The 25,142-nt window shown below is 43.4% G+C and overlaps 1 protein-coding gene across 1 annotated transcript; it reads right to left on the bottom strand.

The window, feature by feature from the left end:
* Positions 1-24,124: 24,124 nt before the first annotated feature.
* Positions 24,125-24,481, bottom strand: LOC142295584 (large ribosomal subunit protein P1-like). Its single transcript, XM_075338720.1, has one exon. It carries the CDS (start codon positions 24,479-24,481, stop codon positions 24,125-24,127), a length of 357 nt encoding a protein of 118 aa, XP_075194835.1.
* Positions 24,482-25,142: the final 661 nt, after the last annotated feature.

Here is a 25,142-nt window from a genome sequence, read left to right as displayed (position 1 = left end):
GATGGGGGTGGCATCCCATAGCCATCTGCTTTATCTGTGCTGAGAATCAAAAATACCGCGGAGCGTGCCATCATTTTTTTTAATGATTTATTTTTATACAAATATATATATATATATATATATATATATATATAATGTACAGCTCTGGCATAAATTAAGAGACTGCTGCAAAATTGTCAGTTTTTTAATGATTTTTCTCATTGTAGGTATATTTTTGAGTAAAGTGCAAATTGTTCTTTTATTCTATAAACTATTCACAACATCTCTCCGAATTTCCAAGCAATACATTTTGTATTTACCGTACTTTCTGAAAATAGTAGTTTATAGAATAAAACAACAATTTACAATTTTCTCAAAAATATACCTATAAAGAGAATAATCAGAAAAACTGAAAATTTTGCAGTGGTCTCTCAACTTTTGCTAGAGCTGTACACATTATATATATATATATATATATATATATATATATATATCTATGTAATGTACACAATACAGTTAGGTCCAGAAATATTTGGACAGTGACACAAGTTTTGTTATCTTAGCTGTTTACAAAAACATGTTCAGAAATACAATTATATATATATAATATGGGCTGAAAGTGCACACTCCCAGCTGCATCCAAATCGGAGAAAGGGTTTAGGAATCATAGCTCTGTAATGCATAGCTTCCTCTTTTTAAAGGGACCAAAAGTAATTGGACAAGGAACTCTAAGGGCTGCTATTAACTCTGAAGGCGTCTCCCTCGTTAACCTGTAATCAATGAAGTAGTTAAAAGGTCTGGGGTTGATTACAGGTGTGTGGTTTTGCATTTGGAAGCTGTTGCTGTGACCAGACAACATGCGGTCTAAGGAACTCTCAATTGAGGTGAAGCAGAACATCCTGAGGCTGAAAAAAAAGAAAAAATCCATCATAGAGATAGCAGACATGCTTGGAGTAGCAAAATCAACAGTCGTGTACATTCTGAGAAAAAAGGAATTGACTGGTAAGCTTGGGAACTCAAAAAGGCCTGGGCGTCCACGGATGACAACAGTGGTGGATGATCGCCGCATACTTTCTTTGGTGAAGAAGAACCCGTTCACAACATCAACTGAAGTCAAGAACACTCTCAGTGAGTAGGTGTATCTGTCTCTAAGTCAACAGTAAAGAGAAGACTCCATGAAAGTAAATACAAAGGGTTCACATCTAGATGCAAACCATTCATCAATTCCAAAAATAGACCGGCCAGAGTTAAATTTGCTGAAAAACACCTCATGAAGCCAGCTCAGTTCTGGAAAAGTATTCTATGGACAGATGAGACCAAGATCAACCTGTACCAGAATGATGGGAAGAAAAAAGTTTGGAGAAGAAAGGGAACGGCACATGATCCAAGGCACACCACATCCTCTGTAAAACATGGTGGAGGCAACGTGATGGCATGGGCATGCATGGCTTTCAATGGCACTGGGTCACTTGTGTTTATTGATGACATAACAGCAGACAAGAGTAGCCGGATGAATTCTGAAGTGTACCGGGATATACTTTAAGCCCAGATTCAGCCAAATGCCGCAAAGTTGATCGGACGGCGCTTCATAGTACAGATGGACAATGACCCCAAGCATACAGCCAAAGCTATCCAGGAGTTCATGAGTGCAAAAAAGTGGAACATTCTGCAATGGCCAAGTCAATCACCAGATCTTAACCCAATTGAGCATGCATTTCACTTGCTCAAATCCAGACTTAAGACGGAAAGACCCACAAACAAGCAAGACCTGAAGGCTGCGGCTGTAAAGGCCTGGCAAAGCATTAAGAAGGAGGAAACCCAGCATTTGGTGATGTCCATGGGTTCCAGACTTAAGGCAGTGATTGCCTCCAAAGGATTCGCAACAAAATATTGAAAATAAAAATATTTTGTTTGGGTTTGCTTTATTTGTCCAATTACTTTTGACCTCCTAAAATGTGGAGTGTTTGTAAAGAAATGTGTACAATTCCTACAATTTCTATCAGATATTTTTGTTCAAACCTTCAAATTAAACGTTCCAATCTGCACTTGAATTCTGTTGTAGAGGTTTCATTTCAAATCCAATGTGGTGGCATGCAGTGCCCAACTCGCGAAAATTGTGTCACTGTCCAAATATTTCTGGACCTAACTGTATATAGCTATGTAAAAAGAAATTATTAAAAAAAATGAGGTAGCGCTCCCTGGTATTTTTGATTCTCGGCACAGATAAAGCAGACGGCTACGGGCTGCCACCCCCCGCTGCCTGATTTACCTTGGCTGGCAATTAAAATACAGGGAAGCCCATTAATTTTTTTTTATTTAAAAAAATAATTAAAAAAAAATGTGTGGGCTCCGGACGTATTTTGATTGCCAGTCAGGCAAAGCAAGGCAGCTGGGGGCTGGGATTCTCCGCAGCCTGGAGCCGTCCCTGGAAATGGCGCATTGTTTCTTAGTGCCATTTCCAGGCGCTTTACCCGGCTCATCCAGTGGTCCTGGTGGTGCTGGCACGCTGGGTAATAAAGGGGTTAATACCAGCTTTGTATTCTCAGGTGGTACTAAGCCGGAAATTCATGGTGTCACACCAAATTAGACATGGACACCATGAATTTCTAGTAAATAGTAAAAAGAAAACACAACTCAGAGAAAAAAAATTTTTTGTTAGAAATAAAAAAAAACATTTAGAGACTCCATCTTTATTATAAAAAAACTCCTTAGTCTGACATAATCCACAGGGACAGCAATGTCAGCTTCCTCACTCTGTACAAACACATTCTATACACAGTGAGAAGCAGGGAGATCATTGTCAGCTCTGTTTCATCGCTCTGTACATAGCGTGAAGCAGGCTGACACTGAGGGTATGACTCATGCAGTGTCGCAATGGCATCGCCCCGCACGGTCTGACAATCTCTGGACAGGAGTGCCTCAGCTGCATAAAAATATATGCAGCTGACCAGCTCCTGTTGGGAGATTGTGCACCGTCATGCGACACTTGCACAGTGACAGTCAAAGTTCAGTTAATAGGATCTTTGATGATGTAATAGTCATGTGACCAGTCTGTAAGCCAATGTCTGTACAACAGTCACATCAGACTGGTCACATGGCAATGATGTCATTGAAGGTCCTTTAGGCAGTGGTGCTTACCGGGGACCACAGCAATGATCGGACTCGGAAGCAGAAGTGGCTGGGAGACAGAGTCTGCATGACGCATCGCGGGACCTGTAAGTATGATCATAATGTGTTTTACTAATGTGAGTTTTTTTTACAGCCCCTCGATCTGATCTGGACCCGATCTGTAACACGAGCTTCCCACGAAAGCTTGTGATCGGGATCATGTACACGATCACTAAGTGATCATCAGTACAATCCCTGATCTTTACAGGTCGGGATCGCCAATCACTAGAGAAGACATTGACAGCACATCACCAGTGCTAGAAGTGTGTTCCTTTAAAGTCAGCAAAAAAGGGATAGTTTGTTCTCTACCTTATTTCTTTCATTTTCTTTCTTTTATTTTCTCCTTCCTTTCACATTTTTGTTCTCTCCTTTCTTTCCTTTACTTTTTCATTCTTTCTTTTTTGTTCTTCTTTCTTTTTCTTTGTTTATGTCTTTCTTTTTTCTTTCCCTTTTGTTTTTGTCGTTTTGTTTTCTTTTTTTATTTTCTCCCTTTTCTTTCTCTCTTTCTTTCTCTCTCTTTCTCTGTCTCTTTTTCTCTCTTCCTCTCGCTCTTTCTCTCTTTCTTTCTCTTTTCCTTTCTCTCTTTCTTTCTCTCCTTCGTTTTTTTCTCTTCCCCTTCCTAACATTGTTTTTATCAAAACGATAGCAAACAAGTAAGTAAGTGACACATTGTTAGAATCAGGGTCTCTTTTTCTACATTATGCTGCTCCCAGATGAGGTAGCAAAACCTGGTGACAGATTCCCTTTAATACATTAAAAATGGCAAGTTTCCCTTCTGACGCTCATCACCACCACCCTCCAACATGGCATTCTGAAGGCAGCCAAGCAACTTACTGAAGGTCCTTGTTTCTGCAAAGTTGTGTGAGATTTCTAGGAGATGGATCATTTTACAATACACTGCAATATTCCAGTAGTGCAGAGTATTTTACATATTGTACAGTATTATATTACACATATTGTGACCCTGGATCCGGCTCTGAATAGCTGGGCCTGTGTCGTGGTCAACAGAAGAAGTCGTATTAGTTTGTTGGAAACAGATTTTGAATGCAATAAACTTGCATAAAATATGTTGCAAAGAAAATATTTTAAACTTTCTATTTTTCCAGCCTGTGTACGACAACCTAAATTTGCAAATTACCATCATGACGGCTTAGCAGATAGATACTTAATTAGTGTTACCAAAAACATTAGACATGATTTCCACTCATGTTCCCTGGCAGATACGCTGGAGCGCTTATTCAACAATGATATTTATATGAAGGAAAAAGGATTTATAAGGATATAAACTTGGCGAGGTAACAAACCAACCAGCCAAGCAGTATTTTTTGTTATTCTAATGTCAGCTTTTGACGTACTGTGTAATTATATCCACCATCAAGTGAACGCTGTGCAGTCAGTCAGCAGTCACATGACCTGATCTGAACTGGGCTCAATAATAACATGCTGCTCCTACGCATTCAATAGGCCGCACTGTACAATAAAGCCAGTCACTTTCACTAATCACTGTGCAATTGCTGTGTTTTAAATGTGAGAATAAATGATGTGATTCTGCTTTACATAACAAATCTTCTGTGTGAACAGAGCAGAACTATTTTTTTTTTTACTGGGAACTTACCAGCAGTAACATGATGACACCTGGGCCTCACTGGTGGCCAAAGTCCACACCAAAATCAAAAATATTTCTTTCTTTTCCATTTTTCTCCTGTGTAACGTTACTGTAGCACAAAAATAAGTGGGTATGTTGCTAATACAGAACTTTAAAAAACTATTTTGGCCACATGCACATCTTGAGTATTTGGTGGGCTATTTACCTCAGTATTTTATAAGGCCACGTGCACACATTGACTGTTTGGTGATGAGTTTTTTTTACCTCAGTATTTGTAAGGCCATGTGCACATACTGAGTATTTGGTGAGTATTTTACCCCAGTATTTGTAAGTCCACATGCACTTGTTGAGTACATGGTGAGCTGTATACCTATAGATTTGTAATCCTAAACCAGATGCGGGTGATAAATGCAGCAGTGGTGCCCATGTTAAAATTACAGTTTTCCCCTGAATACTCCACTCCTGGTTTTGTCTTACAAATACTTGAGGTAAAAACACTCATCATGTCTAAATGGCTCCAGCCTAACTAAACTAGTGTGAGGTTCTCTGACTTTTTGTCTTGTTTTGTCATTTTGCTTTAATCTGTTTTTTCTTCATAGGCCATCTTGCTTCCTGTTCTGTTGCCCTAACTTTTGCCCTCAGTCAATATGGATTCCTTCTATGTTCCCGCCCTGTTCCCTGCCAATTACCTGCTTAAGCCATCTCAGCTGATGGACCAGTGCTTCTGAATCCTGTTAGCAGCCTGCCTGTAACCTGATCTCCTGAAGTCTTTGGAAGAACTACTTTTCTGCCACCCTCTGTTTTGGACCCCTGAAACTCGTGTCCACACAGGAACCCTTCCGCTCTGCCATGGACATTTAGAAATACAGTAAGAGAGACTGAATTATACTTTGACACTTCTGCTGAACTTTGAGGATCCATTCCTGATTAATTTGTTCCCAGCCTCTGCACCCTGCAACTGTTTAACCCTTCATGTTTTGTGCACTTACTTGTATGAAGTAATACAAGAACTGTTTAGCAAACCTGTGTCTGTGTTTCCCTTGTACCCTTGCACTAGACTCTATACAAACAGTATTTAACACCTTACAACTAGTTTGGTGCCAAAAGCTAACTGATATTTACACACTTCCCGATAAAAATTTCTGCGGAGGGCCTGAGCTCAGGACTGACAGTTCCACTAATTAAGTGCAGGAATATCAGGCTGCAGGGGATATCGGTGGGCCTAAATGGAGTATCTGTATTTTTGGTAGATTCCAACAAAATACCTGTATCTTTGGTGGATTCAAACAGAGTATCTATATCTTCAGTAGTATCAGAGTATCCGTATGTGGATATGTAGTTTTGTCATAGTAATGTATCAGATAAAATTTCTCCTTTTTGTTTTCAAAAGTTTTTATTGGTCTCTGAAAGTGAACAAGTTGTAACAAAAGCTTGTGCATTTTGTGTATTTAATGATAATTATAACAAAGCATTAGAAGTAACTATATCAATTAACAAATTGTGTTTGGGGGGGTGGCATATGGAAGATTGGGGGACAAGGAAAGGATTAGGGAAAGAGAGCAATTTATTGTGGGTAATAGAGGAACAAGGGAGGTAATATGGGGTGGGAAGACAAGGGTAGGAGGAGAACCATCTTGATCAAAATATGTACAAAATTATGAAACAAATATGACTATATTAGTAATAACTTAGTAATAACGCACAGTAATTGAAAACAGAAGAGTTCATAAGTGTGAAAAAAACAAAACAATGAAGAAAAAAAAACAACAAATTTTAATGGGAGAGAAGAGGGGGAAGGAAATTAGAAAAGGGAGAAAAAAGAAGGGAAAGGGAAGGTGATTCATCGTTTGTAACGTCGAAGACCTGTTAGAGTAGAGTTAAGTGAATTTATATCAATAAATCAGGAATACATGAGGTAATTAGTCTTGGTTGATAAAAGATCTCCAAGTGCTCCATCTTTTATAATAGGAGTGGAAGATGTTATTATATATGGCATGTGTTCTTTCATAAGGCCTCGTGCACATGTTGAGTATTTGGTGAGTTTTTACCTCAGTATTTGTAAGGCCACGTGCACATGTTGAGTATTTGGTGAGTTTTTACCTCAGTATTTGTAAGGCCACGTGCACATGTTGAGTATTTGGTGAGTTTTTACCTCAGTATTTGTAAGGCCACGAGCACATGTTGAGTATTTGGTGAGTTGAAATTTCTCCTTTTGTGTTTAACCCCTTCACGACCGCGGGCAGTAAAATTACGTCCTATTTTAACGTGACTTAACGACCAGGGACGTAATTTTACTGCCTAAACTTCATTTGATTGCCGTGGCCATAGCAACGGCTTTCAAATGATATCCCCTGCTGTTTCTTACAGCAGGGGACCTTTGCTTGACCCCAGGGGGGGTGGCATCGCCACCCCCCATAGGCGATCGATGTGATTGGCTGTTCAAATCTGAATCGCCAACCACATCGTTCGCACTAATTTCGGCAAAAATAATGCCCGAATTAGTGCGATACTGAGAGATCCGGCTATGATATATTGTAGCAGCTACAGCAGATCATAGATGGATCTCAAACATGTCGCCCCCAGCCCCTGCAGCACTGATTGGAGCGATCGTGCTATGACGCGCAATCGCTCCAATCAGTGTGCAGTGGGGCGGTGTGATCTGCAGGTGGCCGCCCTCCCCAGGCCTGTGCTGGTCTGGGGACCCTCCCCCAACATGCCTGCAGCGTGCACTGGCTGGTACTTTTGGTACCACGCCACCGCTGCTGCCGCCGCAGACACCGAATTTGATGTCACCGCGCCTGCTCCAATGGTAAGTATTGCGCTCCGGTGAAGGCCCCTGCGCGCTCCCGTGAAGGCCCCTGTGCGCTCCCGTGAAGGCCCCTGCCCGTGCCCCCCCCCGATCTGCCCCCCTACGCCCCGATATGCCCCCCGGCATCCCGATCTGCTCCCCACGCGATCTGCCTGCCTCCTCTGTCATCTCTATTCTGCTTCCAAAGTTCCTCCCTTCTGCCTTTGCTTCTCCACCCCCTCTGCTCTCCCTCTCTGCCCTCCCTCTCCTCATCCCCCTCTGCACCCCCCCCCGACGTCCTCTTACCTGCCTTCACGGGTCGTCCGAGGTCTTCACTGGCCCGATCACATCTGCCTCCATCGCTGGGTCCTTCTGCTGATCTGTCCAACGTCCTGCCTGCTGCTCGTGTAAAGCTGTCCATCTCACTGCCTTCTTGTTCCTCTGCAGTTCCTCTGGTCAGTGATCCTCTTGGTACTGTGAGTATAATTTTTTTTTTTTTTTCTTGTATCCTGTCCATTTTTACACCTCATCCGTCCGTGCGTCCCGCCGAGCGCTGATCAGAGATGCAGATAACGGATCTGCATCCGTGGTCAGTTTTCAGCGGGACTTTTTTCTGTATTCGCGGCGCTTTTTGTATCGCAGCCATCTGTGCGTCCTGCTGAGCGCTGATCAGGGATGCAGATAACGGATCTGCATCTGTGGTCAGTTTTCAGCGGGACTTTTTTCTGTATTCGCGGCACTTTTTGTATCGCAGCTGTCTGTGCGTCCCGCCGAGCGCTGATCAGGGATGCAGATAACGGATCTGCATCCGTGGTAAGTTTTCAGCGGGACTTTTTTCTGTATTTGCGACGCTTTTTGTATCGCGTCCGTCCGTGCGTCCCGCCGAGCGCTGATCAGGGATGCAGATAACGGATCTGCATCTGTGGTCAGTTTTCAGCGGGACTTTTTTCCGTATCCCCGACGCTTTTTGTATCGCAGCTGTCTGTGCGTCCCACCGAGCGCTGATCACGGATGCACATAACGGATCAGCATCCCTGCTCAATTTTTGGCGTGACTTTTTTCCGTATTCGCGATGCTTTTTGTATCGCATCCGTCCGTGCGTCCCGCCGAGCGCTGATCAGGGATTCACATAACGGATCAGCATCCCTGCTCAATTTTTGTCGTGACTTTTTTTTTTTTCCGTATCCCCAATGCTTTTTGTATCTCATCCGACCATGCGTCCTGCAGCGGCCGATCAGTGCACCGCGTCTGTGCGTTTAAAAAGTCAAATGGCGTTCCTTCTATTCTGAGCCCCACCATGTGCCCAAACAATTACTTTCCACCACATATGAAGTATCTACGTACTCAGGAAAAATTGCACAATACGTTTTATGGTGCATTTTTTCCTGATACCGTTGTAAAAAAAAAAAAAAAGCTACCTGGTTGATACAAAAATTTTATGGTTAAAAAAAAAAAAAAATAATTTTCACGGTTCAACGTTATCAACTTCTGTGGAGCCCCTGGGGGTACAAGGGGCTCACCAAATATCTAGATAAATTATTTGAGGGCTCTAGTTTCCAAAATGGGGTCACTTGTGGGGGAGCTCCATTGTTTAGGCACCTCAGGGGGTCTTCAAACCCGACATGGCGTCCGCTAATGAGTGCAGCTAATTTTGCACTCAAAAATTCAAATGGCGCTCCTTGCCTTCTGAGCCTTGCCGTGTGTCCAAACATTTGATTTCCACCACATATAAGGTATCTGCGTACTCAGGAGAAAATGCACAATACATTTTATGGTGCATTTTTTCCTGATACCCTTGTGAAAAAAAAAGCTACCTAGTTGAAGCAACCGTTTTGTGGTAAAAAAAATAATTTTTCTTTTCACGGCTCAACGTTATAAACTTCTGTGAAGCCCCCAGGTGTTCAAAGTGCTCACCAAACATCTAGAAAAATTATTTGAGGGCTCTAGTTTCCAAAATGGGGTCACTTGTGGGGGAGCTCCATTGTTTAGGCACCTCAGGCGGTCTTCAAACCCAACATGGCGTTCGCTAATGAGTGCAGCTAATTTTGCGTTCAAAAATTCAAATGGCGCGCCTTCCCTTCCGAGCTCCGCTGTGCGCCCAAACAATTGATTTTTACCACATATGAGGTATCAGCGTACTCAGGAGAAAATGCACAATAAATTGTAGAGTGCACTTTCTCTTTTCTCGCTTGCAAAAATGAAAATTTTATGGCTAAAGTAACATTTTTGTGTTAAAAAGTAAAATTTTCATTTTTTCCTTCCACATTGCCTTGGTTCCTGTGAAGCACCTAAAGGGTTAATAAACTTCTTGGATGTGGTTTTGAGCAGAGTGAGGGGTGCAGTTTTTAGAATGGGGTCATTTTTGGGTATTTTCTGTCACCTAGGTCTCTCAAAGTCACTTCAACTGTGATGTGGTCCCTAAAAAAAATTATTTTCTAAATTTTGTTGGAAAAATGAGAAATTGCTGATGACCTTTGATCCCTTCTAACTTCCTAACGAAAAAAAAATTTGTTTCGAAAATTGCGCTGATGTAAAGTAGACAAGTGGGAAAGTTTATTTAGTAACTATTATGTGTGACATATCTCTCAGATTTATGGGCATAAATTTTCAAAGTTTGAAAATTGTGAAATTTTCAAAATTTTCGCAAAATTTCCTAAATTTTCACAAATAAACGCAAAAATGATCGGTTTAAATTTACCACTGACATGAAGTACAATATGTCACGAAAAAACAATCTCAGAATCGCCAGGATCCGTTGAAGCGTTCCAGAGTTATAACCTGTCAAAGTGACACTGGTCAGAATTGCAAAAAATGGCCCGGTCATTAGGGTGTTTTAGTGGCCGGGGGTGAAGGGGTTAAATAGAAACTTAAACTAATATCTACCCTTCCAGTAAGAATTGTTTGCTGATTCTGAATAAAACTTTTACTAATCATTATTACCAGATTTAGCAGAGATAGCCACAAGTTATTTGTTCCCAGCATTTTATCTGCCAGGAATGCCACCAGACATGTACGTTATACCTTCAGGTGATTACATGCTGTAATTTTAATTCCAGGGACTCACCAGTATAAGAAGAAAAATATCTCTCCTGTGCTGCCATTAACCTTGCCAAAGGGAAGAAAAATGCTATTTAAAGAATTAGTCTGAAAGTAAGGCAGCATACTATAAATCACACCTAATTAATTCTTGGCGAGAGACACAAATATTCATCCTTTAAGGTATACATTTTTCTAATTGAAATTTGTATCCATCATTACAATAAATGCTTTTTGAAAAACTGTCATTGGAGACTATGAAAAAATTAGAACATGGCCAGGGACATCTTTTTAAAGATATAAAGCATAAATGGTCGACTCTCTCAATCATCATCTGATTTAACTAGTCCTAAATCTATTTAAATTACAAGCAATTATATATTAACTTAATGGCAGGCTGAACATGTATGTGATTAGGAAATTGGGATAAGTTACATCCACCCTAAATGACAACTTGGTCAACAGTTATCTCATAAGAATGGCTCTCATTACTGTCTGATTAGACTGTGCATTGTAACAGATATACTCCATACACTCAATATCACCTACAACTCTCCAAACAGCTGTATTATGTTGACTGCTCTTCACAATGTAAAATTAGAAAAAAGGCCTACAAAAATTTAAGAAGTTGGGTTCTTTCTGGAGAAAACTCTAAATAAATCTATTACTATTGTGACTTTCTATAGACACAAGTCAGCTGCAATCTCTGCAGATTAACGATATGGTTGGGAAAAGTCTTTATGGCATCTTGGCCAAATGGAACTAAAATAGTCGACACAAGATATAACTGTCCTGCAAAATCACATAAATGCCGCAGAACGCAAGTATAGACCACTACATGGTTACTGTATGGTGCTAATATTGTTTTTTGTTTAATGTTTTTATTCTCTAACAGTAGGATCAAGCACAATGTGCCTAGTGCTACACTTTGTCTAAGGCCCCCTTCACACGTCCGTGAAACACGTGCGTGTTTGGTCCATTTTCGTATATGCCGGAGACACGGCCAAACGTGCACCAATGTTAATCTATGATTGTGGTCACACGTGCGTTATGTCATTATGTCCGTGTGTGCGTGTCCGTGATCCGTATGTGTTTGCGTTTTGCACGGATGCATGTCCGTTATCTGCACGGAGCACGCACACGTGGACACAATGAAAGTCTATGGGTATGTGCACACACGTTAGTAAACACGTATGCATCTATCTATAGTCCGTGTCCGTTTGGTGTTTTTATTTCTAGTGATGTCGGCTATTCTTTCTATTTCTGTGTATGTCGGTCAATCTCCCTGAGTCCGTCGGTCGGTGTCTCTGTCTCTCTGTCGGTCTCTCTGTCTGTCTGTCCTTCTCTCACAGTCTGTCGGTCAGTTTCCCCCCCTCTCTCATACTTACCGTTCCCCGATCACCGGCGCGGCGCTGCACGGCAGTCACACTGCTGCGGCGGCTTTTACTATTTTGAAAAAGCCGGCCGCTCATTAAACAATCTCCTATTCCCTGCTTTCCCCGCCCACCGGCGCCTATGATTGGTTGCAGTGAGACACGCCCACACGCTGAGTGACAGGTGTCTCACTACACCCAATCACAGCAGCCGGTGGGCGTGTCTATACTGTGCAGTAAAATAAATAAATAAATAATTAAAAAAAACGGCGTGCGGTCCCCCCCAATTTCAATACCAGCCAGATAAAGCCATACGGCTGAAGGCTGGTATTCTCAGGATGGGGAGCTCCACGTTATGGGGAGCCCCCCACCCTAACAATATCAGTCAGCAGCCGCCCAGAATTGCCGCATACATTATATGCGACAGTTCTGGAACTGTACCCGGCTCTTCCCGATTTGCCCTGGTGCATTGGCAAATCGGGGTAATAAGGAGTTATTGGCAGCCCATAGCTGCCAATAAGTCCTAGATTAATCATGTCAGGCGTCTATGAGACACCCTCCATGATTAATCTGTAAATTACAGTAAATAAACACACACACCCGAAAAAATCCTTTATTAGAAATAAAAAACACAAACATATACCCTGGTTCACCACTTTAATCAGCCCGAAAAAGCCCTCCATGTCCGGCGTACTCCAGGATGGTCCAGCGTCGCATCCAGCTCTGCTGCATGGAGGTGACAGGAGCTGCAGAAGACACCGCCGCTCCGGTCACCTCCACACAGCTAATGAAGACAGCTGCGCGATCAGCTGAGCTGTCACTGAGGTTACCCGCTGTCACTGGATCCAGTGACAGCGGGTAACCTCAGTGACAGCTCAGCTGATCGCGCGGCTGTCTTCATTAGCTGTGTGGAGGTGACCGGAGCGGCGGTGTCTTCTGCAGCTCCTGTCACCTCCATGCAGCAGAGCTGGATGCGACGCTGGAGCATCCTGGATGACGCCGGACATGGAGGGCTTTTTCGGGCTGATTAAAGTGGTGAACCAGGGTATATGTGTGTGTTTTTTATTTATAATAAAGGATTTTTTCGGGTGTGTGTGTTTATTTACTGTAATTTACAGATTAATCATGGAGGGTGTCTCATAGACGCCTGACATGATTAATCTAGGACTTATTGGCAGCTATGGGCTTCCAATAACTCCTTATTACCCCGATTTGCCAATGCACCAGGGCAAATCGGGAAGAGCCGGGTACAGTTCCAGAACTGTCGCATATAATGTATGCGGCAATTCTGGGCGGCTGCTGACTGATATTGTTAGGGTGGGGGGCTCCCCATAACGTGGAGCTCCCCATCCTGAGAATACCAGCCTTCAGCCGTATGGCTTTATCTGGCTGGTATTGAAATTAGGGGGGACCGCACGCCGTTTTTTTTAATTATTTATTTATTTATTTTACTGCACAGTATAGACACGCCCACCGGCTGCTGTGATTGGGTGCAGTGAGACACCTGTCACTCAGCGTGGGGGCGTGTCTCACTGCAACCAATCATAGGTGCCGGTGGGCGGGGAAAGCAGGGAATAGGAGATTGTTTAATGAGCGGCCGGCTTTTTCAAAACAGTAAAAGCCGCCGCAGCCGTGTGAATGCCGTGCAGCGCCGCGCCGGTGATCGGTGAGTATGAGAGAGGGGGGGAAACTTCAGTCACTCGGGGGATTAGCGGTCACCGGTGAATCCTTCACAGGTGACCGATAATCAGTACTCGACACAGACAGAGCCGCGGTATGAGGATGAAGTTGGGTGAAGTTCACCCGAGTTCATTTTCATCGCGCAACTCTGTCTGCTGTCAGCCGACATTTATAAACGACATTGTGCATCACACACACGGACATTCCACACAGACATTCCATGTACACATACACGTTAATTCCACACGCACACACGGACGTTCTACACACAAACACGGCTAGCATACGCAATTCACACAGATACCACACGGACCATAAAAACGGACACAAAAACGGGACACGGACCCGAAAAACGGCCCGTAACACACGTGCGTGTTTTTCACGGACGTGTGAAGGGGGCCTAAAACAGGTTACCGCATATTGCTACCAATTGAGAGAATTTTAATTTGTCCAACCTATACTTTTACAGAGGTCTAAAATAACAAAAGAAGTAATATCCACTTTTCCAATCCTATGCTACTTACCTGATCCTCTGCATCAAGCGATGACATATTCACAAGTGATCATTGAAGCCACTGACACTACTTTATTCATTGCTCGTGCTGGGTAAAAAGAGACCGGTGGAGGACCAAAGAAACGATGAAATAAGAACAGAAGAGAACTGGATAAGATGAGTAATAGATGTTTTATTAAATCATTATGAGCTGTTTCTAGAACAATTTAATGGCTTGAACAACCCCTTTAAATGTTAAAGGGGTATTCCCATCTCCAAGATCATATCCCAATTAGAAGTATTTGCGAATATTATTATTACGCCTACTACATATTGGGATAGGATCTTGGATATAGGAATACCCCTTTTAATCTGGAAATATATTGTGTAAGAAATGTGTATAAAAGTGGAGATACACATTTATTAGTGTAGCACCCCACGGGACCTGCAGGGCATAACTCGTCACCGGGCCAGTGGTTTTGTGGGGTTTCTGTGAATGGCCTGACCTGGCTCTGTGGCCCTGTCAGCTACAGGCAAAGAGAGAGAGTCAAAAAGGGGGGCATGGGGGTTTGCTTTGCAGTGCCACCCGTGGTGCGCGGCCAGGGATTAGCCGCTGCTGCGAGATGTCACTCTCCTCCGGGGCTGATGTTACCACAGCTCAGATAGTCCAGCTCCCCACAGGTGAAGCAAACCCTGGGAAGGACGGTGCTGACATGGGAAGGGCCGTTGGCGCCAAAGTGCAGGCAGGTGACGCCGACAAATCAGAGTCTCACACAGGGGCTGTTGTTCCAGGTGTTTTAGTCACAGTTCATGTGCTGTGCCCACAGAGTACCGGTCACAACCGGTGTTGTGAAGCATGTGAGACCTTCCTCCTTGCGTCTTGTAGTGTGGATCCCCGTGGCGTGAAGCTACTTGAAAACCCCAGTGTCCTTGGCTTTAGTTGCCATCCCGTACGCAGGCAGTACGAAACTTGTTATGGAACCGACCGTGGCCATGGCTCCTGTCTCTATCTGCTGCTGTGCCCCGGGACTTTTGGTGGTGGGCAATGGGACGTGAAATCCCCCTTCCCTGCAGACTTGTAAGAGTCCATGAAGGTTCCACTAACCAAGGGCTCTACACCCTGACTGGCGCCGCTCCCGAAGGGGCTGTTGGTGGCTCACCCCCCGGCTACCGAGTTGCTCCTTTGCCTCATAGCTCCATTTGGTAGTCTCCTGCTTCTCTCTGTCTGCCCAGTACCCGGTCGGCCCCTCTGGGGGAAGCTGTTCGACATTCCCCCAGGGGCCTTGCTCTTCTCTGCCTCAAGCTGTTCTCTCTCCTGTGTCTGTTTTGAAGTCCTGCAGTGTTCTCAAGTGAAACTGTGTGTACTCGCTCACTTCCCAGGCAGCCCCCACCTTTTTGATGACTCATCCTACCCCTGAATTTCCCAGCCTGGCTGCCTGATTAATGTAAGTGTATTTGTGGTGCCCCTGAGGCCCAGGTTTCCACAGGGTACTGCACCCCACTTAGGGTGTTGTGCGGATCATGGATCCAAAAGGAGGTCGGTACCAGTTTCATCATCCACAACCACATTCACAGATGGGTTGCCCCTTCCCCACTGGGGACTGGGCTAGGATTGGGTATAAAAGGGGTTTCCAACATTGTGGTCATTTACAAGATGCCTCACAACAGGGGCCCCAATCCACTACCTTAGGACCTGGGTAGGGGGAGGAGCAGCCACCAGGGGGAGTTAGGAGTCACACACACAGTTTACCAAAAACTTAGCGAGTTCTCCAGCAGGAGTGACAGTGAGCAGACATGTTTAAGACGTGAGCAGATTATGTCTCCTCTGGGACATAGGAGTTTAACGGTCGCTGAGGAGGATACCGTGTCTTTTCCTCCTGGGGCCAGTGCTGTTCAGGGTGCACCCTAGGGTGGTGTAATTCCATGTTACATAACCAGATTCTGCCAGACAGAGAAGTTCCATACTTCTTTGACCACCCAAGTTTCCAGAGCCATGTGGCATACAGGACTCCCGGTGCCTAGATTACGGTCAGACTCAAGGGGATCCCCGCTACTGGCATAGGGAACAGTACTCTACCTAGTACGGAAAGGACTCTAAGTGCTTCAAGCCACAGGGACCCACACTAACAGGCGCAGTAACGAAGGGCCCACAGACTACCGGATCGGTTCTGACCTCTTTCTGATCCGGGATTGACTGGAGCCCATCACGGTAGTCACCAGTGTGACCGGGCTGGCAGCTGAAGTTGTGAGTAAACTACAGCCTGAACCTGCAGAGACTGTGTTGGCTCATCCTTACTGGGGCCGCCGCCCAGCACTTAGGCGCCAATGGCTATTACTACCCTCATCATCTGCCCGGCGCCCGCTCCGCCTGTGGGGAGTGACACCATCCCGGCTGCCTTAACACCCTCCCCAGAGAGGAATCCGGCAGCAGTGGCTATTCCCTGGTCGCATACCACAGGTGGCGTCATCACAAACTTTCCCCAATACCCCGCTTCACCTACCATTTACTGTACGCCTCGGGACAACGGAACCTGGCAAGGTCAACCGTGACAACGCCTGACCCGACCAGAAATGGCCCAGCAAGGAGTAAATTAACCACCTGCCCCGTGGGGCGCTACATATTGTGTAAGTGAAAACCAGTGGTTAACCTCCTCCTTACCCGGGATAAGCATTACACCTTAAGACAGATGCAATACTCTGGAGACTGAAGCCTTAGGGGTGCTACATTAGTACTCTATGCTTCTCATCATGGTAAACAGTTAACACTGTGGTCTATTTGGATGTACACCCCAAAACTGCTTACTATCAAAACAAAGTATAAAAACCTTGACCAAAGGCTTTGTACAAATTGATAGACCGCTCACAAGCTGAACAATATTACACAAATGTCAAACTGAGGTCACACAATGGGAAATGAATATATTGCCTCAGTTCTATACTCAGTGTATGACACTGAGAGTCAACGTGTCTCTACTCAGGTAACTAAAACTACAAAGTCTGCCTGAGACCATCATCAAAGGGGCTCACTGGATTTGATCTACTGAGTACCTTCTGGCCGGAGAGGTGAGCTCAATAGTGGTGAATCTAGGTGGGTCAGTAACATAAGAAACAATAGCAAAGGACAGAATCGGAAGGTAATACTGTACTGTGATTGGAGGAATAGGTGAGGTCCAATACCTGGAGGTCAGGCAAAAGAAAGGTAATAGAAGATGAGTTGAGATCAAGGAGGATCATGGAGACAGAAATAGTCTGGGTCACAAAATGGGTCAAGAAGAGAATCAGCACAACAAAAGAATGGCACTGGAGTACAAGGAATAAACCAAATGTCATAACTAGCAACACCCATCACTATGCCGTAAGTTTAAGTAGTGTGTGGTATTATTCTGTTGTCCACAACAGGGAGCTGTTTACAGTTGTTGAGCTGCTGGACAGCACACAAACCCATTTTGGTTAGCTGGGCAACACAACAAGTCTAAACCATAACAATGTGCCTGGGTGCACAGTACTTAAGAAGGCCAGTAATATTGGCCATGACGTCCTCTTCTCCTTCACCAGCACCAACCACAGAGTTAAAATGACAGTGCCTTGTGAAGAAACCAGATATGGATATATACACTGCACACTCATGAAATGCAAGGTGAAAATGAATTGAAGTGCCCAAAACAAAGAAAATAATGGCAGGAAGCTTCACTTAATGCGACACAATATTTACTGTGCCTTGCGAAAGTATTTGGCTCCCTTGAATTTTTCAACCTTTTCCCACATTTCAGGCTTCAAACATAAAGATAAAAAATGTAATGTTCTGGTGAAGAATCAGGCTCACAAATTTCCTCAACCCTTAATAAAATATATGTTTATTAGTGAATTCATTAAAAATCCCAAGGACACAAACACAGAAAGAATACCGAGATCAGGTGACCCCTATATCAATGCAGGAGGACGGCAACATGTTAGAGGTGGAAAGGGAGGGGGGGAGACCCTGATGACCCTCAACAGATCAGGTGTCCCTACCTGACAACGGAGGGTGTGACACCTTAAGTTACCGGGCGCCCCGGTTCCACGTCGACTTTCCCTTTTCCTTGCACTAAAATTAGGGACAATAATCCAAATAGGAAAAAGGGGGTAAAACGGGAAAAATTGCCGTTTCCAAAGATACAATAGGGCACAATACACCAATATGTGTTCCAAACCTGACACATATTGGTGTATTGTGCCCTATTGTATCTTTGGGAATGGCAATTTTTCCCTTTTTACCCCCTATTTCTTATTTGGATTATTGTCCCTAATTTTAGGGCAAGGAAAAGGGAAAGTTGACGTGGAACGGGGGCGCCGGTAACTTAAGGTGTCACACCCTCCATTGTCAGGTAGGGACACCTGATCTGTTGAGGGTAACCAGGATCTCCTCGTCCCCTTCCCTTTCCACCTCTAACACGTTGCCGTCCTCCTGCATTGATACAGGGGTCACCTGATCTCGGTATTCTGTGTTTGTGTGTCCTTGGGATTTTTAATGAATTTACTAATAAACATATATTTTATTAAGGGTTGAGGAAATTTGTGAGCCTGCTTATACTATACTCTACCTGAAGTTTTTATTTTCAATTTTAAGCTCTATGGTGAAAAATCAACAACAAGTGGGACACAATTGTGAAGTTGAATAAAATTTATTGCTTATTTTAAACTTTTTAAAAAAATAAATAACTGAAAATTGGGGCATGCAATATTATTCGTCCCCTTTACTTTCAGTGGAGCAAACTCACTCATGAAGTTCATTGAGGATCTCTGAATGATCCAATGTTGTCCTAAATGACTGATGATGATAAATATAATCCACCTGTGTATAATCAAGTCTCTGTACAAATGCACTTGCTCTGTGATAGTCTCAGTGTTCTGTTTAAAGCGCAGAGAGCATCATGAAGACCAAGGGACACAACAGGCAGGTCCGTGATACTGTTAGGAGACGTTTAAAGTCGGATTTGGTTACAAAAAGATTTCCAAAACTTTAAACATCCCAAGGAGCATTGTGCAAGCGATCATATTGAAATGGAAGGAGTATCATGCCACTGCAAATCTACCAAGACACGGACGTCCATCCAAACTTTCTTCTCAAACAAGGAGAAGACTGATCAGAGATGCAGCCAAGATGCCCATGATCACTCTGGATGAACTGCAGAGATCTACAGCTGAGGTGGGAGAGTCTGTCCATAGGACAACAATCAGTCGTACACTGCACAAATCTGGCCTTTATGGAAGAGTGGCAAGGAGAAAGCCATTTCTCAAAGATATCCATTAAAAGTGTTGTTTAAAGTTTGCCACAAGCCACCTGGGAGACACACTAAACATGTGGAAGAAGGTGCTCTGGTCAGATGAAACCAAAATCGAACTATTTGGGCACAATGCCAAACGATATGTTTGGCGTAAAAGCAACACAGCTCATCACCCTGAACACACCATCCTCACTGTCAAACATGGTGGTGGCAGCATCATGGTTTGGGCCTGCTTTTCTTCAGCAGGGACAGGGAAGATGGTTAAAATTGATGGGAAGATGGATGGAGCCAAATACAGGACCATTCTTGAAGAAAACCTGTTGGAGTGTGCAAAACACCTGAGACTGGGACGGAGATTTATCTTCCAGCAAGACAATGATCCCAAATATAAAACAAAATGGAGTGGTTCACAAATAAACGTATCCAGGTGTTAGAATGGCCAAGTCAAAGTCCAGACCTGAATCCAATCAAGAATCTGTGGAAAGAGCTGAAAACTACTGTTCACAAACACTCTCCATCCAACCTCAATCAGCTCGAGCTGTTTGCAAAGGAAGAATGGGCAAGAATTTCAGTCTCTCGATGTGCAAAAACTGATAGACACATACCCCAAGCGACTTGCAGCTGTAATCGCAGCAAAAGGTGGTGCTACAAAGTTTTAACTTAAAGAGGATGAATAATATTGCACGCCCCACTTTTCAGTTATTTATTTTTTAAAAATGTTTAAAATAAGCAATACATTTCATTCAACTTCACAATTGTGCCCCACTTGTTGTTGATTCTTCACCATAACATTAAAAATTTTATCTTTATGTTTGAAGCCTGAAATGTGGGAAGAGGTTGAAAAATTCAAGGGGCCAAATACTTTCGCAAGGCATTGTATGATGTTTTGACTATGACAGTCTTTTTCAAACGGTCGCTGTATGATATTGAAGAAAATAAATAAGTATACAGTCATACAAAAGATTAAGTTCTTGATATATCACAGATATTGCCATACAATAGAGGAGGGAGGTGGAGCAGAATAAAGAAATATTAGCACCAAGAAGTGATATAGAACATATGCGCAATACACTATTTACAATAGATACATGCAGAAAGATAATATGAACACAATGCCAATTTATAGTAATATTTGCAATAACATTTACAAAGGAATATCTTACAAAAGAGAGAATTATATAGGGAAACAACTGAAGACACAGTGGCATGTATTGAACTAACCTGGGTGTAGATGCCATGGAGCTATTTGCACAAAATTAGATAATATGGTAAGGGACTAAAGTGTTGGTACACCGGTGTAAGGACAGGCAATGGAGAAGGCAAGATGGCTGCAGAGTAGATGAATGAGATTAGTGGATTTTTTTATATAATACAACGACCATTCAAAAAAAGATTGTCGTAGTCAAAACGTCATGAATCTTGTGTCGCTTTAGGTAAACCATTGAGCCGTTATTTTTTTTTTGTTTTGGGCACTTTAATACATTTTCACCTTGCATTTCATGAGTGTGCAGTGCATATATCCATATCTGCAACTTGGAAGGCCGCTCTCTTTACAATAGCACCTTGAAGAAGCGTATGCAATCAGTTTCTCTTCTACATTTACTGGTGAAGAAAGCAGACATTGCCAGAGAAGGGCCATGTAGGTGTGTGACAAACATGTTGTAATAAACAATAATAACCCTGTACAACAAACAAAATACTGCTACAGTATGAAATATAATCATTACCTGAAGTGTTTCACAAGCCAAAGCTTTTGTGCCTGAAGAAATGAAACAATAGCCTTTATATACATATATATATATATAAGGAAATACATACCATAAATAAATACCATCAGCTAACAAATTAGTGTAAAATGTCATTAACAGGATTATCACTCCGCATGTAATTAAAACTAGTTTCCCCACTTCAGGATTTCTCGACATGTATTCAACTTGTAATGTAACTCATCATTTAATGAGCAATTATGTGCTACCGACATGAAATGTTGTCAATGAATGTGTTAGCAGCGCTACGTAGGTATCATTTTTTTTATAATGTCAAAGTGTTTTCGATGAAATATTCACTGATCTATTACTGAGTTTGTCTTCTTGGGAAAATATAAAATAATTATGTTACATTGTAATACTTAAAGAACTTATCCCCTAACTCATTTCATTTTTATTTATCAATTGGGCTATCATGTGCCAATAAATGCATCCATACTCTTATTATAGTAATATATACCATTAATCATGCAGATAGCATCATTTGGTGTGTCCCAGCAGTAGCTATGATGTTTACACCTATCTCTTCCCCTCCCCAGGCTTACTGTGTGCTAATACTATAAAGTCCAACATGCATTGCTGCAGCCTGTTTGCACGCCGCCTCCCTTCTCCACCCTGTCCTGCTGAAGAAATTGGGAGATACCAAGTGTCAGACCAGCCCAGAGGAGATACCAGCCCATCTAGCAATTGCCAGATGACAAGTATGGCTTTGCCACTGTGTTTGTTATGCCAATTTTAGCACTTTTCAGCTGTCCATGTCAGTTATTGGAATACCTAAACCTTTTGTTTTTTAAATGCAGATTGATGCACCTCTCTAGGCTTCGGCCCCTGCTGTTACTGCTGAATGAATCTGTCAGCTTATCATACATGAGGCCGAATTATGATTCACTTCAAAACATCTACACCCACCAACAGGAGCCCAGTTACAACTTCCTGTCACTTTGTCTCATTTCTGGAAGGAGGTATCATACAAAACAGAGGAGGAAGAATCTGCATAACAATCCAGTATTATGTGATCCATGCTGAGATGCGCTCATACATGCTATACAGCCAATACTTGGATATTGCAAAAGGTACTGTTTAGAAGAACTATGATATATGGCAAAGGGGTAAAAAAGTAGTGAAAAACCATTTACGTTAATGCGTGTGTAAACTAATTACCGTATTTTCCGCTTTATAAGGTGCACCTGATTATAAGACGCACCCCCAAATTTGGTGAATGAATAGAGAATTTTTTAATAAATGGGGTCCGTCTTATAATGCCAGTGTCCGTCTAACAAATCATATAGGGTATATGTACCTCATAGCCCCCCATCCTAAAATTAGCCCCCGTAATCTGGATATGGCCACCTTATATTGAATATAGCCCTTTTGTGCTGGCACACGTCCCCCAGTGATGCCACATGTCCCCTATGGCTGGCACACGGCCCCCTGTGGCTGGCACACGGCCCCCTGTGGCTGGCACACGGCCCCCTGTGGCTGGCACATGGCCCACTATTGCTGCACACGGCCCCCTGTGGCTGGCACATGGCCCACTGTGGCTGGCACACGGCCCCCTATTGCTGCACACGGCCCCCTATTGCTGCACACGGCCCCCTATTGCTGCACACGGCCCCCTGTGGCTGGCAAATGGCCCACTATTGCTGCACATGGCCCCCTGTGGCTGGAACACGGCCCATTATTGCCGCACACGGCCCCCTATTGCTGCACACGGCCCCCTGTGGCTGGCACATGGCCCACTATTGCTGCACACGGCCCCCTGTGGCTGGCACACGGCCCACTATTGCTGCACACGGCCCCCTGTAACACCACAAATACCACATTTTAGTATCCTTTAGACGGCATCATAACCATAGAAATACACTACGTAATTCCTCAAGGAAATCACTCAAATGCCATAATGTCATAAAACAACAATTTTATTGATATATTTTTTTAAAAAATGACAAATTTTTACGGTTTGGCACAATGAGACAGTGTAGACCACAAGTGAGTCCCTCCTAACAGGGGAGGGGCGGGCGCGGACACAGTCAGACCATCCAAACAGGTCAAAAAGTAATAGAACACAATAATATTCACTAGAGACATATAGCCTGTCATGGTATCTCAAGGATGAAGCTCCATTGTGCCAAACCGTAAAAATTTGTCATTTTTTAAAAAATATATCAATAAAATTGTTGTTTTATGACATTATGGCATTTGAGTGATTTCCTTGAGGAATTATGTAGTGTATTACACGGCCCCCTGTGGCTGGCACACGGCCCACTATTGATGCACACGGCCCCCTGTGGCTTGCACACATCACCCTGTGTTAGATATCGCCCCCAGGCTGCTGCTTTTAGTAAAATAAAACACTCTTTCCTTACCTTCTCAGCGCTGTCCCTCCTCGTGTCTCCCTCCGTACTTGTGAGCTCCGGCTTCCTCCACTTCCTGGTTCTCGGTGCCGGTCATGTGATCAGCACAGCAGAGTGATATCATCTCTGCGTGCCTGATCACAGACAGCAGCAGAGACACCGGGAGATCAGCGCTGGAGGAGGTGAGTAAAGAGTGTTTTATTTTACTATGTGCAGCAGCATGGGGGCCATATTTAACACAGGGGGGGGGCATGTGTCATCAAAGGAGGGCACAGGCAGATATAATATGCGCCGCTCCCCCAGCCCACCGCCGCGGTGCGATTTCAGCACCACGGTGATGGACAGCGGCAGTGCATATTATATGAGCGGGAGCAGGAGATCAAAGGCTCCCTCCCGCAGCTTCACCACTCCCCAGAACCGCTCCAAAGTGGACCCTGCAGTATATATATATATATATATATATATATATTTATATATATATATACACCCCCCCTTATATTCGGATTATAAGACGCACCCCCTACTTTCCCCCAAAATTTGGGGGAACAAAAGTGCGTCTTATAAAGCAAAAAATATGGTACCTAATTCTAGTTGGATTCTCTTTATTACAAGTCCTCTTACAAAAGGTTTTTTTTGTCAAAAAGACCGAAGCCCATGTCATTATCTGACTCTTCAGATTCTTCTTTCTTCTCTTCCTCCTTTTTCTTTTTGTCAGCTGGAGTGGCACCACCAGCACTGGGAGCACCACTGGCAGCTGCAGGAGCGGGGACTCCACCACCATCACCAACGCTGCAGATCAGGCTACTGATGATGACATTGCTGAGAACTGTAGCAAACAGGCTTGGCCAGAAAGGCTCCACGCTGATGCCAGCTGCTTTGATGAGAGCAAGGATCTTGGCTGACGTGATTGTAATATCGTCATCATGGAGAATGAGTGCGGAGTAAATACAGGCGAGCTCGGAGACGGAGGTCATGTCTGAGCCGGGGCCGCTTGTCGGGGCACAGATGGCTGGGTCACAGGTAGCTGCCGGATTGACAATAGGTCTTAGCTTCAGCTGATGAACCAAGAAGCTCACAACTCTGTTGTCACTGAAGAAACATACTAATTACGTAATTCTGATAACTTGTAACAGTGCAGGGCTGTAGATGGAGCAATGTTGGTATAAAGAGTGCACGTAGTGGGTCCTGGACTATAACCTCTCTCCATAACGGTAATGCTCCTTCTCCAGGCAAATAATGGAATATAGGTCCAAAACTTTGCAACTTTTGAAGCATTTCTGATATTTCCCTTTGGAACAAATAAGTTACATTGCTTCGAAAGTTTATTGTGCTGTTTCATCTCTGCATCAACATCCAGAAGGTACTCAGGTTATAGTAAAAAAAAAAATCAGGATCCCACAAAAGATGTGGGGCAATAATGATAACATCCTTAAATTATTTGTATATTTTCCTCAACTCAATGTTATGTGGCATCTATATAGATGTAGAAAGCAAAATGTTTTACCCTTATTCTGCTATTCAAATAAGTAAACTATATTAAGAGCAGGTTAAGCAGGATTATTCTAAACCTACAGAGAAAATAACAGAATCTGCATGGCAATATTGAGATGTGTACACAGTGCTGAATTCACATGA

This window comes from Anomaloglossus baeobatrachus, chromosome 1 (assembly GCF_048569485.1).
Source record: "Anomaloglossus baeobatrachus isolate aAnoBae1 chromosome 1, aAnoBae1.hap1, whole genome shotgun sequence".
Classification (NCBI taxonomy): Eukaryota; Metazoa; Chordata; class Amphibia; order Anura; family Aromobatidae; genus Anomaloglossus; species Anomaloglossus baeobatrachus.
This window is presented reverse-complemented; position numbering and strand designations above follow the sequence as displayed.

Coding starts and splice junctions, on each gene's coding strand:
- LOC142295584 (XM_075338720.1), bottom strand. CDS start 24,481: ATGACCTCCGTCTCCGAGCTCGCCTGTATTTACTCCGCACTCATTCTC.